Source organism: Ceratosolen solmsi, unplaced genomic scaffold (genome assembly GCF_000503995.2).
Source record: "Ceratosolen solmsi marchali unplaced genomic scaffold, CerSol_1.0 scaffold7, whole genome shotgun sequence".
NCBI lineage: Eukaryota > Metazoa > Arthropoda > Insecta > Hymenoptera > Agaonidae > Ceratosolen > Ceratosolen solmsi.
In genome coordinates this window covers 11,107,817-11,124,161 of record NW_011948413.1, presented here as the reverse complement: position 1 = coordinate 11,124,161, position 16,345 = coordinate 11,107,817, and the positions used below count along the sequence as shown (strand labels likewise).

The window sequence follows — 16,345 nt, the reverse complement described above, 5'->3', positions numbered from 1 at the left end:
GTATAAATAATTAGTTCATATTAATATAAAAATTTTATCGGCATTATTATAATAATTAATAACATATATATTAATAAATAGGACACCTACATTATGATAAGTTTATATGGATTTTCTACAATGAAAATATTAATTCCTTTTTTAGTTAATTATTAACCTTAGATAATATTTCACTAATGCTTTATTAAAATTAGAAAAATTATTATATTAGAAAAATATACTTTATTTATAAAACATAAATTTGAAGAAAATTTGAAAGCCCAGATATTTGTAATTTTTTAATGCAAATATTATAGTAAAAATCAAATGAAAAAATTGACAATAAATAGAAAAGCCTAAAATTGAAAAATTATAAATTTATAACAATGCTCTATAGAATTTAAATAAAATGGTTGAGAACCCTTTGAAATAGCATGTAGCCACAACCATTAATATAAACGACAATCGTGTATAGCCAACTTGGATCGTTCATGAAGAAACTAAGAAGTGGAAGACCAGGAGAAAGACAATAAAAGGGGACAGAGACTCTCGAAAGTTGGAGGACTAAACCCACTTATTTCGCATTCTATACGGCATTATGAATCAGTCGGCAGAATAACGTGGAGCATTACCAGGAATAGTCCTCGTATTCGACATTGGGACCAAGTGAGGCGCACAAGATGATTGAGACTCAAGAGGAAGCTAAAGTAAGAAAGGCTTTTTAAATGCTTCAACATTTGCGCTTCATACTTCTTATGTGAAAAAATAAACGTTTATCTTATTCTTCTTTTTTTTCTTTTTTTTTCTTTTTTTGTCAATGATTAGTGGCGCTAATTCGTTCAGTGATTCAAAAAAATAACACTAACAATTTATTATTAAATATTATTGTAATTTCAAGGGATCTGCTGAAAAGTTTGTCGCATATATTATACACCAAGAAAAATGGATTTTTATGGCAGGAAAAACAAAATTATAAATACAAGGGTAATGAAATTTTTTAGCACGATCGACCAACATTAATCGAATGATAATTATGTATTGATTAAGATTTTTTTGTGAATATCAATGATTATAAAAGAAATAATATGCCATACGTAAGCATTTTAATAGCTTTTTTGTTTTTTCTATTTATAAAAATAAACAATACTTTCTTTTAATGTTCAATAATTATTCCAATTATTTAATAAGCCTATGAATAGTAATTCCGTTATATCTTATTATAAATTTTGGTTGAATCGTTATTTAATATCGTATACCATATCTTCACTGATAACAGCTATCTCTAAATATACGATAGAAATTTGAATTTTTTGAATATTTATAAAAGATTTTGCTATATATCGATCTTATAGTAATATTGATTTTGTTTAATATTTTCTCATTATTCATATTTTCCGTGTCATGCAAGTAAAGAAAATTTAATTCATTCCTAATATGCTCATTAAAATGAGAGCGAAATAATAATTTCTAATCGATATATAAACTTCATTATACTTGCTCCTCTTATTTTTCATCTCTTATACCTAATTATTATCTAACCAATTAATTTCAATGCCGTCTATAATTTATATTTCAATTTATATTTCTATAATTTATGTTTGAAATATGATTATGTATATATATATATATATATATATATATATATATTTAATTGTATATAAATTGTAAAGAATAATTTCAATTTAATTTATCATAAAATACACATAAATTGTTAAATTCCATTTGTTTTGTTTCTTGCAAGAGGTCATTGCCTCTAAATTTCCATTCATCGTCATACATTGTACTCCAAGCTTTAGAAATATCGATTCACGTATCGGTCAATTTCAACAAAAGTTCCAACACAAGCTTAAGTCATTACATAGGATGTCGGTGCCAGTCACGAAATCTCTCTCTATTTCAGTTCATCGAATGTGCATAAAAGCTCACGGGTGTGCATATTATCCTTCTGTTTACACTTCACTCGTACAAAAAGTTATCGCATTTCATTTCATTTCGTAAAATCCCTTCCTTTTATTACCGTTTCTTAATTATTTTCTAATATTCTATCTAATTTTAGCAATAAGTCAGTGTGTAGTGTGAACTTGGGGTGCGATCATAGAAGAATTAAAGTAGAATTGAAGTTTCACGTAGATTTTGCGTAGTTATTTAAAATAATAAAAAGTGTTTGAAAAAAAAAAATCAAATGTTCGTACAAGGACCTAATGTCGTTTGTCAAAAATCGGAAAATTCAGAAGAAGCTAGTGACGATGAATTATCGGGGGATACCGTACAGGTTAAGCTTAAAAAGAATATATTAATTAATTTTATTTTTGTCTAAATATCAATTGTTTCCTTTAATTCTTTAGCGCTAACTAATGATTGTTTATCATAAAATATAAATCTAGGCTGATAAAATTTGAAGCACTGATTTTGTTTCGTGTAAAAACTATTTGCATTTCTAAAATATTCTCACAGCTAAGAAATCAATCGATACACAAACAGAGTTTAGAGACTCAGAAAGTATAATGAGTATATTCGCTCATTCGAAAATGACGTTAAGATATTTTGACACTTATTGCGTAACAATGTGAATAATTAATATTATTATCATATGAATAATTGTAGAGGCGACGAGAAGAATGCGAACGAAAGGCCCGACGTGGGGAAATGGACCCCCGACTGGAATTTGCATTTCAACTTTTAATAGATGCAACCGGTTTGCCGAGGTACGAAGTGATGGATCACGTTTTCGAAGCCGATATGCTCGATGAAATCAATCAATTATACTTGCCGCATATGAAATCGACGCTCATGTGGTTTTATCAAGAGGTCGAGGAGCCTGAAATTCAACGACCAGTTGAAACAGTAAGACAATAAAACTTTTTCTTGTCTCCGAAATTCTAATGATACAACGATATTACTATAACGATACAATCCGTTAAACATTCTTTAATGGATTCATATTATTGGCACTGTAGTAATCCTATTTAATAGCGCGGTTATTGTTATAATGTAATAATTTTACTTAATATCAATTATGTATTATTGAAATACTATACGGCATTATAGGGCCAGACAAAAGCAGCTACATCGCGTCCTCAGCAAAACCCAGCTACGACAAAAGTCAAGGAAATCAAAGAAATAAGAGAAGCTCCTAAAAAAAAATTATTCCTAACCGATGGCTGGCAAATTCCTTGTACAGGACTGTGTATTTATATGTTTCGGTATATTTGATACATTCACGTAAAAAGGCAGATAAATATTTTAATAATTTTTACTTAAAATTTATGGATTAAAATACATGGCCAAGTATCATTATATTTACATAATTACGTTGATAATTCCAAATGGACAATATTTAGTTTCTCACGAAGTATTTGTCTCCGATGAAACTTCAAATTGAAATGTCTTTAATATCGATGTGTCGAAAATAGTATTAAACAAAAAAAAAAAGTATTAAAATATTTATCGAAAAATCTTGAATCGACATAAGCGTCGTATTATTTTACATTTAATTAATCGACTGACGTTTAACTTAAATATTTGTCCCCTCGATGCTACTTATCGCCAGTATTAATATTACAAAACAGCTGCCCGAAGAGGGATTTCAAAAAGATCTTTTCACGGGTGTCATCGATGCAAAAAAAATTGGTATTATACCGTACATTCAGCGTGTTATCGAACGAGTTTTTATGGATGCTTTGGCCCATCCAGGAGTCGAGGACGAAGACAATTGTCCGATGATTAAGACTATTCTACTTCCTGGTTTAAGGTCGTTTTGCAGTGCCTTAAAAGGTAAATCTTATCATTGAATATTTATTTTAATTGCATCCTCGCGCGCGCACTAATACGCGCCTAATACGATGTGATATTCATCGGAGAATAAAAATATTTTATTCTATTTTTACAATTTACATTGGCCTAAAAAGTTTTTAGCATGTTCGACATGCTGTCTATCATCTTACCGAATCTTTTACCGCTCGAATGAGCCGTGAAGATTTTTCTTAAAGAATATTTTTATTGCTCTTACATAACGAAAATACGGTATATTTAACGAGACAATAAAAATTCTTGTATTCAGTTTGCGAGGAAGTGGCGAACGACGGGAGTATTTTCGACGACGGGCAAAACATGATGAGCGAGGTTCATGATGCTGAAAGTGCTAAAGCCTCGCTGGCAAGGAATAATGATATAGAGATAATAGAAGAACGCGTGCGATGCTGGATAAAAAGATTGAAAGATTTTATGTTGGAGAGCAAACAAGTGAGAAGGGAGAACGACAATAGTGGACCACAGCAAGAACTCGAGTATTGGAAGAGACGAGGAGCCCAATTTAGTCAACTTGTTGCGAGACTAAGAGTAATAATTTTTAATATTATCGATCCTCGCCTCTCGGAGGTCGCCTCACGCATTAAACTTTAACAGACTAATAATTATATATCTCAAATGATGTAATCAAATAATGAATACAATGTTTCATAAATAATTGCAATTAGTTGGTCGACAAAGTTTAGTGGTAAAAAAGTAACAAATAATACATTCCTAGATTTTTAGAAATATATCATTGTCCGATAATATAAAAAGTTTATCAATAGATTTCATCGGATTTCTTTCTATAAATAGTTAAAAATCAATTAGAAAAGAAAAAAAAAACAAAACAAAAGGTAATATTTTAAGGTTTCACGCGGCTTATTTTTGTGTGACATCAACTTTGTTGTTTATTGAATTATAAGCTCAAAATATAATTACTCTTAAATAAACAATAAATAGTGGGAGACTCTTTTTTCATATTTGTGGTGCTGAAGCAAAATTTTATAAATTCCGCTATATAATTACATTTTTACAGGATAATGAAGTTATGATGTCTGTACTATGTTTGCAAGTTTCAAAATCAAAGCTCGTAAAAGAGTGGAGCAACATGGAAGATGAAATTACGTATTGTTTTAACGAAGCCAAAGATAATGCAAAATTTATTCAAGCTTTAGAAAAATGTTGTCATTGCTTATATTTAGAGAATCCAGTAAGCGTGCGTTAAAATATATTAAAATTTTCATGCATTTTTAAGCTTAATTTTGCTATTTCATAAAACTCATTATTGAATTCTGTATAACTTAATTATTTAAGCTACCGCACAATTGTAATATTTTGAAAATAGGTGAGAATGCGAGATTCGCTGGTATCATTGTTGCAAACCGTAAGGTTAATTTACAGTGTCTCCAGATATTATAATACTTCTGAAAGGACAAGCTCTCTTATGGTTAAAATCACAAATCAAATGATTGCAGCTTGCAGAGATTATGTGACTGAAAGAAATCGTGTGACGGTTTGGGGTCAAAATAGAACAAGCGCAAGACAAAAATTGAAGCACTGCCTGAGATTAAACAAGTAAATTTCATAAGCTAATATTAATAAATATTTAAGAATTAAGTAGCGTTTATCTCGTTCTGTCATTTAAACAATTTAAACAATATCATAACGATCGAATTTTCACGCAAAGTATTATTTAAGAGCATATCGAGAAACGTATCGATTGGTGCGCTGCTCACCAGCTATAACGGAAGAGGAATTTTCTTTCTCGGAAACACACGTGTTTGGTCGTTTCGATTCATTCTGTGCCAGGATACGCAAAATCATAACCCTCTTTGATCTAATAGATGATTATCAACGACTATTTGAACGCAGAATGGAAGGTTTACTACTAGGGGAAGGTAACATCATTGATTTTTACTTCCATTTGGCATATATTCGCAATGAACATCTACCCACTAAATATTTCTTTATTGGATAATATAATTAATGTAATTGCATAGGGGATAATGGTAACTATTAATGAAACAAGTCTGTCTGATTCGTGTAAACTGTAGAAAAGAATCATTTTCAGCTCTCGATGAAACGGTGAAAACATTCGAGGAAGGAAAAAAAATTGTTATCGGCAAAAGCTACGACTACTTGGATCCGAGAAATTTAGAATTTAATAATGATTATGAGGAATTCATGAGAAAGATAGGGGATATGAAAGAAAATGTTAGCTGTTTGATAGAGACAAATTATGCTGACGTTTGGGAAACTCTACAAGGAATTCGCTTTTTAACTCGATTTGAAAAGGTTGGGAATACCCCTACTGTTTCAATACTATAATTTTATGAAATATATCTGTTCAATAATTCATTACGAAATTTCTTCCTCTACCATTCATACACAGGTCAGCGAAAAAATTCCTTTAACCAAGTTGGATGAAAAATATCATCTAGTGGTGAAGTACTGTGATAAAGAAATAGATCGAATTCTTAAGCTTTTTAAAAGGCAAAGGGACGATCCACCGTTGCCCAGGCATTTACCACCGATTGCTGGTAGACTAATCTGGGCTTCTTCATTAAAGTTCTGTCATTATTTCTCCTGTCATTATAATCGAATTTTTATTAAAAATATGATATAAAACATATGTTTTATATGAAAGCTGTGCTAAAGTATAAAGTAGCTTCTTTCAATTTTATAAGCGCTATTATTTTTCGCTATTCGGTAATTAATAATTTTATTTTGAAGCAAGTTCTCGTACGAGAGCATAAGCCATTAATAATAAAAAAAATTTTTAAATGCCAATGTAACGAAGATCATTTAAATACATGTTAATTTAATGCATCGCAATCAATTTACACGTAAAAATTCTAATCCCAATTAATTAACTGTAATCGATTTTACATTTTTTTCCCTTTTCAATTAACAGAATACATTTAGACGAATTAGCAACTTCCGTGTCAAATCATCCAGTATTAAAAACATTGACGACTACCGTTGATTTAGTTAAAAGATACAATCATACTGTTTCTGTGATAACTCAATATCAAATGGACATCACTCGAGTATGGACTCATCAGAATTCTTGGATAATCGAAGACTGTCTGAAACAGTAAATGACATTTTATCATAATATTTCGCATAATCGTTAATATCTCAATAGTTTGGTGACAAATATTAGTGACAATAAAACACAATAACTGTGCAGGATTATATTTTCTTATTTTTTTTTTTTTTTTTTTTTTAACTTTCATTAATATTCTTTATGGTACTGTATTTGAGCTAATGTTTCCTTATTTTTTATCAGCTAATAATCTATCTAGCGATTAAAAATGCATTAACATCAGTTCGATTCTAAACGAATCATGAAATCTTGACATATCGCGTTATATTGGCGTGCCTAGTGTCAAAATGCCATTCTCGATTTTGTTTTTAGAAATTTGCTAACTGTCGACGAGTTAACCGGGAAATTAAAGGTTAATCTGGAAAGTCGCATCGTTCTGTTACTACGTGAAGCCGACTGCTTGGCAAAATTAAAGCTCGAGATACCAATAGTTGCAAAATCAATACTCGCCAAACGGGATCATTTCACGATAGTCAAGGATTCCTTGCAGTTCGTCATCGAGGATTTCGTAAACACGGCGAGGCGCGTAAAACTCGAGGTACGGCCACTTCTACTTCCTCATCTCGTACATGTAACATCTCTTCTGAAGCCCGGACTAGTTTCCCTCACCTGGACAAAACCAAATTGGAGAGAATATTGTCAGAGTACGCGCGAACAAATCAAGCAATTCGATATTCTTATTACCAGAGTTCACGATGTTTACTCGAATCGGTAGGTACTTTATGTCTTTAACGCAGCGTTGAGCAAATAACATTGACATAAGAATTATTTTGAATCCTCTATTTTCATTCTAATTAAATAATAGTACCTTTTAAACAATTTAAACATTTAAAAGTGTTGTAATATGACGTTTAATTATGGCTATTACACGATACTTATATTATAAATAATATAAAATTTTGTTACTAATATCTCCTGATTTCACGTTAAAAGTCGATCGTACATTTATTACGTAAACATTGTTATTTTGAGCTCTTTGTTTAAAATATAATAAAACGCTAAATACTATATATATATATATATATATATATATATGCCGTTATATATAATATGTAAGACATCAATATAAATTTATTTAACTTATTTTCCATGAAAATTAAAAAAGAATTCTCAAAGTACTCGCGAGTATGCAAAAAACAAGGTTGTATGCATTACCGGAAGATAAGCCTTGGAGTATCGAGGACTTTATGGAGAAAACCGAAGAATTATGTAGAACGGCTGCTGTCGACTTACATAGGAAAAGTCTTATGGTAGAAGAAGCTGTGGAGGAAGTTTTGGAGTTGGTAAAAAATGCTACATCGACATTCAAAAACACCATGGATTGCGATCAATTTAACTTTTTTAATGGTAAGGTTTAATTTAGTATTGTAAAACGAAATTATACTTTTTTTTTTTTTATTATACTTTTCGAGATATTAATTTTTAGCATTATATCACATACTGTAATTCTCTATTTATCTCAACCATGGCTTTTTAATATTAATATATAATACTTGAATTATTAACGTTTGAATTATGAGATAACATTAAGACATTAAACTTGATTAACTATCAAATTATATCTATTACATTGTCATATGAAATAGGATAAATTGTATATAGCTACAGATGAACAACAATCCACGGAAGTTGTTCAACAGCAGGATTGGACGCTTGTTTGGTCATGTTTTGATAATCCCCATCAATTATTATCGACAACAGAAGGAAACCTGTCGAAAGCCATGCAGGAAATGGTGCGAAATGCCGTTTCCGAAATGAGAAGATATTATTCGAGGAAAGTCGCTGATGTTCTAATAAAGATCACGAAATCCTCCCTCGACATTATAAGACAACGATTTTCGCATGAAATCGACATAGGTATCGGTATGAAGAGACAATTGGTTATAATTTTTAAAAAATTTTCTTTTCTTTCTTCAAAGATTTTTATTGCAATAACTAAACTAAATATCTGTTCGATAAATATTGTAGATTAATTAATGATTTCTGTCATATTTAATAAAAATTTTCTCGCTAAATTTCTCTCTAACTGTATACAGAAAATAAAATTTCATCTTGTAACAATTAATTCACCGCTCGTTCGTACAAAACGATCCTTTTAATCTATAAGTAATTTATGCATAATTTACAATTGCAACAAAATTTATATTAAATGCCGTGTTTTGCAGAGGAAGTTCCATCGCCAATTTTCATGTTACATGCAACGCTTATGATACCAACAGTCTTAGTAAAGCCAAGTCTCGATGACGTACAAGAAGTTTTAATGTCTGCTGGAAAAACCATAGCTGGCGTAGCTAAGGGCGTTGCCCAATGGAATGGTGGAAGCAAAGATACGAAAAATATAAAGGTAAAATTATGGATTACGATTGTTTTTCTTATATATTGTTTGCGTCAGGCAGTAATGCACAAATCGTTTTCAATATTTTTCTACTTCTTTTTGAAGTAGTACTATTCTAGTAGTAGTACTATCATATATACAATCATTTATAATATTCTATAATATACTATAATATATATATATATATATATATATATATATATAATTGTACTATAATAGTAGTACTATTTTTTCTGCTTCTTTAATGACTTTATTGGAAACATTAACGAATAATTTGCAATGAATTTAATATCAATTCAATAGTGTTTTTAATGTGACATTATTCTAGTCAACGTGGCAGTCGTGCACACCAAAAAGAAATTTATTAGATATTGTGACGAAGATGCAGTTAGAGGCTGAGAAATCTAACCAAGAAAATAAGGAAGACCCCAAAGCACGTAGAAGAAGATTATATAAAATTGCATCGGAAGAAAAGCCAACTTTTCCCGTACAAAAATTAAACTTTTATTCTATTATTATGGACAATAAAGAAATCATTAAAATGTTTTCAATATTAAGCTCATGCACGCAAGGACTTCGGCAGGTTGTAATTCAATTAAATTAAACTTATTTGCACCTTCCTTATCATTATTATCTATTATTCTAGAATATGGCAGACTTTTTAGAACGATGGACACCATATAATTTTCTTTGGACTGACGAGCGCAGTATACGCGATCTTTTACAAATATCTTTGGCAGAATTCGAGGCTATGCTGAGGAAACACGGTGAACTTGAAAAAAAAATAGTAACCGAACCCGACATAGTGATTTTTGGAAAATCTATTGCCGTGTCAACTGAAAAATTACAATACGCTTTATTAATGGAAATAAAAAGTATAATAAATAATAATGAATAAATTATCATTGTTCACGCGTATATATATATATATATATATATATATAAGTGAATCTCTATACATTTTGAGGTTCCACTCACAAAATTGGCCAAGCTATCAAGAAAAAATATAAACGAGAAATGGAATACGTTTATGCCGTGATGAATGAAATGGATCGAAAATTGGACCGTCAGATGCGTGATTTAGATGACGTACGTTTAATTATGGATACTCTAAGAAAAATTCGAGAACAAGAGGTTGATATGGAATTGAAAATTGACCCAATCGAAGAAGCTTTTAATATTATAAGTCGTTATGAAGTTCCAGTCGATCGAGAGTGTATTGAACAAGTGGATAATCTTAGGTAAATCGATGTAAAATCGTTTCTACTGCATTTATTTGCATTCTCATGTAAAAAGAAACTTGTTCGAATTAATTTTCATGTTAATTAATACACGCAACAAACGACCTTCAAATAACAAAGTTTTGTAAATTAATTTTTAAAAATATTTGATCAAAAATCTATAAAATCATACATCCGTTACCCCCTATTATTTACAAAAATACGCATTCAGTTGTATTAATAATATTTATTATTTATTTAATAAGAAATTCATAAATGCTCATTAACAATTTTCATTGCAATACGTTACAGTCAGCACACATACATACAATCCATTTCTTAATCTATCACATTCTCACTTCACGATCAAATAATCCAAGTTTTAATTGAAAATCTACTGGTGCACCAATTAATCGAACTGCAATTACCTCGTACAGATACACGTGGCAGCAGCTAAAAAGTCGAGCTTTAGAATGTCACGTTCAGCTCTTAACTCTCCAACCGGAATTGGAAGCTGAATTACGAAGTAACCTTGAGAAATTTCGTCTGGACAATGAGATCTACTGTAAAGAATATCATTTAACAGGGCCGATGCAACCAAGCCTCACACCTCGCGAGGCCTCCGATCGACAAATACTATTTCAAAATCGCTTTGACGGCATGTGGCGCAAATTGCTTGCTTATCAAAGTGGTGAAGAGCTGTTTGGTCTGCCCACCACCGACTATCCGGAACTCTCGCAGATCAGAAAGGAGCTCAATCTTCTTCAGAAGTTGTATAAGCTGTACAATGATGTGATCGATAGAGTCAGCAGTTATTACGATATACCATGGGGGGAGGTGAATCACTTATTGATTAAGTCTTTTATTTGGAATCAGCAAACGGACATTCGATAAAATTGTTTGACACTATTTGTTCTGTGATGGAGTCCTTTACATTTTAATTGCTGCTCATAATTGCCATTTCATTTAAATGTAGAGTTTGCATTCCATTAAAGCTAAAGAAATTTAATAAGAAAGCAGTGTACATTACTTATGAGATTTACATTAAAAATGAGAAGTAAAGATAAAGATAGATGATCTAAGGATATCGTCCAATGTTACATAAATCAGTATTTTTTATTTTGTCGTATCTGCAAGGCTTTTTTTCTTCTTTTGCTCTGCACATTTTTGGTTAAATATGACAATCGCTTTGTTTATTTAATATATTGGATTATACATATATACAGCACTTTTATATTATATTAAGTACATATAATACAAAATATATCTATTACATTTTATCATTTATTACCCTTTATCATTTATTCTCGATTTACGATTAATTCTACTATGAAAGAATAATTAACGAATAAATAAATTCGAATAAATAAAAAGAATAATTAATGATATGATAAAGCCGATTTTATGATATGTAGTGGTAATAATTTTTAACGATATACTTCAAATATATCGAATCTTATAATATAAGATTTTTACAATATTATTGTTAATCAATCTATTGAATTTTTGTTTGTTTGTTTGTTTTTTCATTTTACAATGATCTAAAGATACGTATTTTTATAATATTCTTAATGAAAATGTTATTTGTTAGTGAATATGTGAGATATCCTTAAAAATAAAAAGTTTGGAAGCAAATGTTAAGCCTTCACTAAGAATATATAAAAAATTGTAATAGCAATGGATTACTTTTTTGATAGTTTTAATTCGAAAATGTAAGGATATATTTTATTCATTTACGTTAAACATTATTTACACATTTTGATTTTCCATTCTTCATAATTAATGTTTGTCTGTTTGTGTACGAGACAAAGATAAAGGGGAAAAAAAAGAGATAAAACAAAAAGATCGAACACTGCCGTCCTTGTTGAAAAATTGAAGAAAATACAGACCATTGATAAATGTGTTTGATTTTCTCATTTTACCATTACAGGTAAACATCGAAGAGATCAACAATGAACTAATGGAGTTTCAAAATCGCTGCAGAAAGCTTCCCAAGGGCTTGAAAGAGTGGCCAGCCTTCTTCGCTTTAAAAAAAACGATAGACGACTTTAATGATATGTGCCCGTTATTAGAATTAATGGCGAACAAAGCGATGAAGCCCCGACATTGGCATCGAATTATCGAGGCGACCAGTCATTTCTTCAACCTCGAGAGTGAGGGATTCTGCTTGAAAAATATACTCGAGGCGCCGCTACTAAAGCACAAAGAAGACATCGAGGATATCTGCATATCGGCGATGAAGGAGAAAGATATCGAAGCAAAACTTAGACAAGTCGTGAACGAATGGTCCTCGCACGAGCTCACCTTCATGACATTCAATAACAGGGGCGAGTTGCTACTTCGTGGGGATACAACTGCCGAAACAATTGGCCAACTGGGTACAGCCATCATTATTAAAAGAAATAAAGAAAGAGAAGTTTTTTTCGAAATACTTTATCTTACTAAGACGCAATAGTCGCGGCTCAAAGCAAATGTCAATTTTAAATATATTTGAAAATATTCTGCTCATTAATTATTAATCCAATATTTCTTATATTTGTATCTTTGTATCTATTTCGGATATATTCTTCTTTTTTTATATGATGAATTATGAATTTCATTGTAAATTGATTCGTGATTGCATTAACATTTCTTTCCCTTCGATCACCGTGAAATACGTATGCATTTTAATAAAAAGATAAAAGGTAAAAATAAACGTTAATTTTGAAATTAATGCAATTTTACTTTTAAAAGGAAGCTGCTTCTTCTTTTCAGTTCATCCGACGTTCTTTATTATTAAGCACTTGACATAGAGTATTAAGTGGCAAACGGATATCGTTTCAAAATATGTAAAGCACTGTTCCAACATCAAAGCCAAGCGTTACTTTTGCATTATAGAGGACAGCCTCATGATCCTCGGCTCATTAATGTCCAATCGCTACAATGCGCCATTTCGCAAACAAATCCAGCAGTGGCTGGGCGACCTCTCCAACACCAACGAGATCCTCGAGCGTTGGCTGCTCGTGCAAAACATGTGGGTGTACCTGGAGGCAGTGTTCGTCGGGGGCGACATCGCGAAACAGTTGCCCAAAGAGGCCAAGCGCTTTAACAAAATCGATAAAAGCTGGCAGAAAATAATGCAACGGGCTCATGAGACGCCGGGTGTAGTGGCTTGTTGCGTCGGCGACGATTTACTAAAACAGCTTCTGCCACATCTTCAGGAGCAATTAGAGCTGTGCCAGAAATCCTTGAGCGGGTGTGCATTTTTTAGTCCATTTGCATTTATTCGCATGGTATTTCTTGTCTTTTCTTTTCCTTGCTTAGGATTAATAATCATAGCTTAAAATCTAATTTATAACGTAGAGTTCATGAGCGTATAAAGTTATTGAAATTACTAAAAATTCGTTTAATTGTATGGAAACGATATGTAACGGTTCTTCTTGTTATTCTTAATATGACCATAAGTCAATAAGTGGTTAACTAAGTCCCTATTAAATTTCTAATTTATACACAAGCCAATGAAAAATAATAAATGGATAGTGTACTTTTGAAAATTAAAAATTTGCATAAATTATGAAATTATTGAACTTCAATTGGTATGTTGAGATGAATATTTGTAGGCTTGATATTTCTACTTTCTTTATGCTTAAATGTTTCCGCTTTAATTATTATTGATAATTTCAACAAAGTAATTCAATAACGACTAATATTCTTTTATTATTTTCCTTTGATTTTCTTAAATGTCCTCGAAAAGAAATTCACCGCCCATATTCTGCCTTAGACTTATTCACAATTTACAATCCTCACTTTATAATTTATCATTAACTCCATTTTTCTCTTCGTACCACTAAAAGCACGACCCATTAACAATATGTTTGAGTTTCTCATTTACCGAGCAATGACCGTGCAAAACATTTTTCACTCTTTACGATATTTACGAAAGAATATTGTGCCGAAGGAAGAAGTATGCATAGCCTTAATAATTTCTTTAAAAATCACATCTTACCAATCATTTCATTATCTCTTAAATTCAATAATAACCAATAATACATTAGCAATAAAACGAATGAAAATAGACATAAATACATATTTATTTAATATTAATATTAATATTAATAAATTATTAGAAATATCATTTGGAAATCGCTAAAGTAATAATTCACAAAGCTATTCAAATTCGCGGTGAATATGTTTCATCAAGTTGTATTTGAAAAATGTATGCATAAAAGATATGTATGAAGACGTGTAATTTCATGAATTTCTTAAATTATAGTAATTAAACAAAACAATCTCTTCGTAGGTATCTGGAGAAGAAACGAATGATGTTTCCACGATTCTTTTTCGTATCTGATCCGGCTTTATTAGAGATACTTGGCCAAGCCTCGGACTCACATACAATTCAAAATCACTTGCTTTCTATCTTCGATAATACAAAACACGTTAAATTTCATGATATAGAGTACAACAAAATTACAGCTGTCATGTCTTCGGAAGGAGAAACAATACAGGTAAAGAAGATTGAAATGTTTTTCAAATATCTATATATATTTTTTTATTTATTTTTTTTCAATAAAATGCTTCGTGCTTCGTGTTGTTCGTTCATTCCAAATTATTTTTGTTTATCGTTAAAAAATATATTGGTATTCTGATGGAAGATCTAAAAGGATGACAATGCTTAAAATTAAATTGCTTTAAATAAATATATAAATAAAATCACTTTATAAACGTGCTCTGTCTGAGCTTCATTTTTATTTCCATAATAAAGGAATTCTATAATTTAGCAAAAAACAAATTAATTGTAGTTGATTAAAATAGCTAATTTCTTAGCTTGAGAGGGCAGTTCGCGCCGAAGGTTCGGTCGAAATCTGGCTAATGCAGCTTCTACAAACATCTCAACAATCCTTGCATTCAATTATACGCCAAAGCCATACAATGATCAATGATCAGAACTTCAATCTTCTTGCTTTTCTCGATAAAATGCCGGCTCAGGTTGGTATACTGGGAATTCAAATGATCTGGACTCGAGACGCGGAATTAGCACTCGTGCAAGCGCGCGCTGATAAAAAAATCATGGCTGAGACGAACAATCGTTTTCTAGAACTTTTAAATACTCTAATAGATCAAACGACCAGAGATCTAACGAAAATAGAAAGAACAAAATTCGAGACGCTCATCACTATTCATGTACATCAGCGAGATATATTTGATATTTTGGTAAGACTGTAACTAACGATTAATCTTAATTTTTAATAATTTGTTTTACGCATAGAATTAATATTTTTGCCATTAAAATCAAAATATAGTAGTACATATCATTTCTCTTCAACCGGCATAAACCTAAAAGATTTTATTGTCAATGTTAATATTAATTTCAGTGCCGCTTAAATGTTCGTTCGGTAAACGATTTCGAATGGCTAAAGCAATGTAGATTCTACTTTAAGGAAGAATTAGACAAGACCTCGATATCGATAACGGACGTTCAATTTATTTATCAAAATGAGTACCTGGGATGTACGGAACGATTAGTCATTACACCATTAACTGACAGGTGAATAATCGATTTTATTAATACAGCAATTATAGGAGCTACTTTAGCACGTTAAAATAATGATAGCGAATGAAATGAAATCGAAATTATGTTTTACCACATCTTATGTGCAATGATTTTTTTTTTTATTTATTTTTGTTTTTATTTATTTTTTTTTATTTTTTTATTTTTTACACCTTGACAGCTAATATTAAATTGAATTTAATATTCAAATGTAAATTTTAAGTAGACGGTGTGCTCTTACATCGTTCTTTACATCGTTCTGCACCAACAGTACTGCATTTTAAAAACAATCGTTCAAATAATTATTGACTATAAATTATATATCGAAAAAAACTGTGAGCAACTACCGTGCCATAATTATATTAATTTATATAATGTCAAAT

General features: G+C 30.7%; 1 protein-coding gene across 1 annotated transcript in view; it reads left to right on the top strand.

Moving 5' to 3' along the window:
- The first annotated feature begins 2,625 nt into the window (after positions 1–2,625).
- Dhc1 (dynein axonemal heavy chain 1) overlaps positions 2,626–16,345 on the top strand; it is a 28,346-nt gene continuing 14,626 nt past the window's right edge. The window contains exons 1-23 of the mRNA XM_011506451.1: positions 2,626–2,823; positions 3,028–3,182; positions 3,530–3,753; positions 4,040–4,317; positions 4,805–4,978; positions 5,114–5,343; positions 5,467–5,666; positions 5,840–6,063; positions 6,161–6,336; positions 6,683–6,865; positions 7,190–7,588; positions 7,983–8,224; positions 8,480–8,740; positions 9,049–9,242; positions 9,541–9,795; positions 9,859–10,087; positions 10,180–10,453; positions 10,870–11,269; positions 12,363–12,810; positions 13,310–13,667; positions 14,712–14,919; positions 15,239–15,625; positions 15,787–15,959. Of these exons, the coding sequence (XP_011504753.1) occupies positions 2,626–2,823; positions 3,028–3,182; positions 3,530–3,753; positions 4,040–4,317; positions 4,805–4,978; positions 5,114–5,343; positions 5,467–5,666; positions 5,840–6,063; positions 6,161–6,336; positions 6,683–6,865; positions 7,190–7,588; positions 7,983–8,224; positions 8,480–8,740; positions 9,049–9,242; positions 9,541–9,795; positions 9,859–10,087; positions 10,180–10,453; positions 10,870–11,269; positions 12,363–12,810; positions 13,310–13,667; positions 14,712–14,919; positions 15,239–15,625; positions 15,787–15,959 (5,870 nt within the window). The remainder of the gene's footprint in view (positions 2,824–3,027; positions 3,183–3,529; positions 3,754–4,039; positions 4,318–4,804; positions 4,979–5,113; positions 5,344–5,466; positions 5,667–5,839; positions 6,064–6,160; positions 6,337–6,682; positions 6,866–7,189; positions 7,589–7,982; positions 8,225–8,479; positions 8,741–9,048; positions 9,243–9,540; positions 9,796–9,858; positions 10,088–10,179; positions 10,454–10,869; positions 11,270–12,362; positions 12,811–13,309; positions 13,668–14,711; positions 14,920–15,238; positions 15,626–15,786; positions 15,960–16,345) is intronic.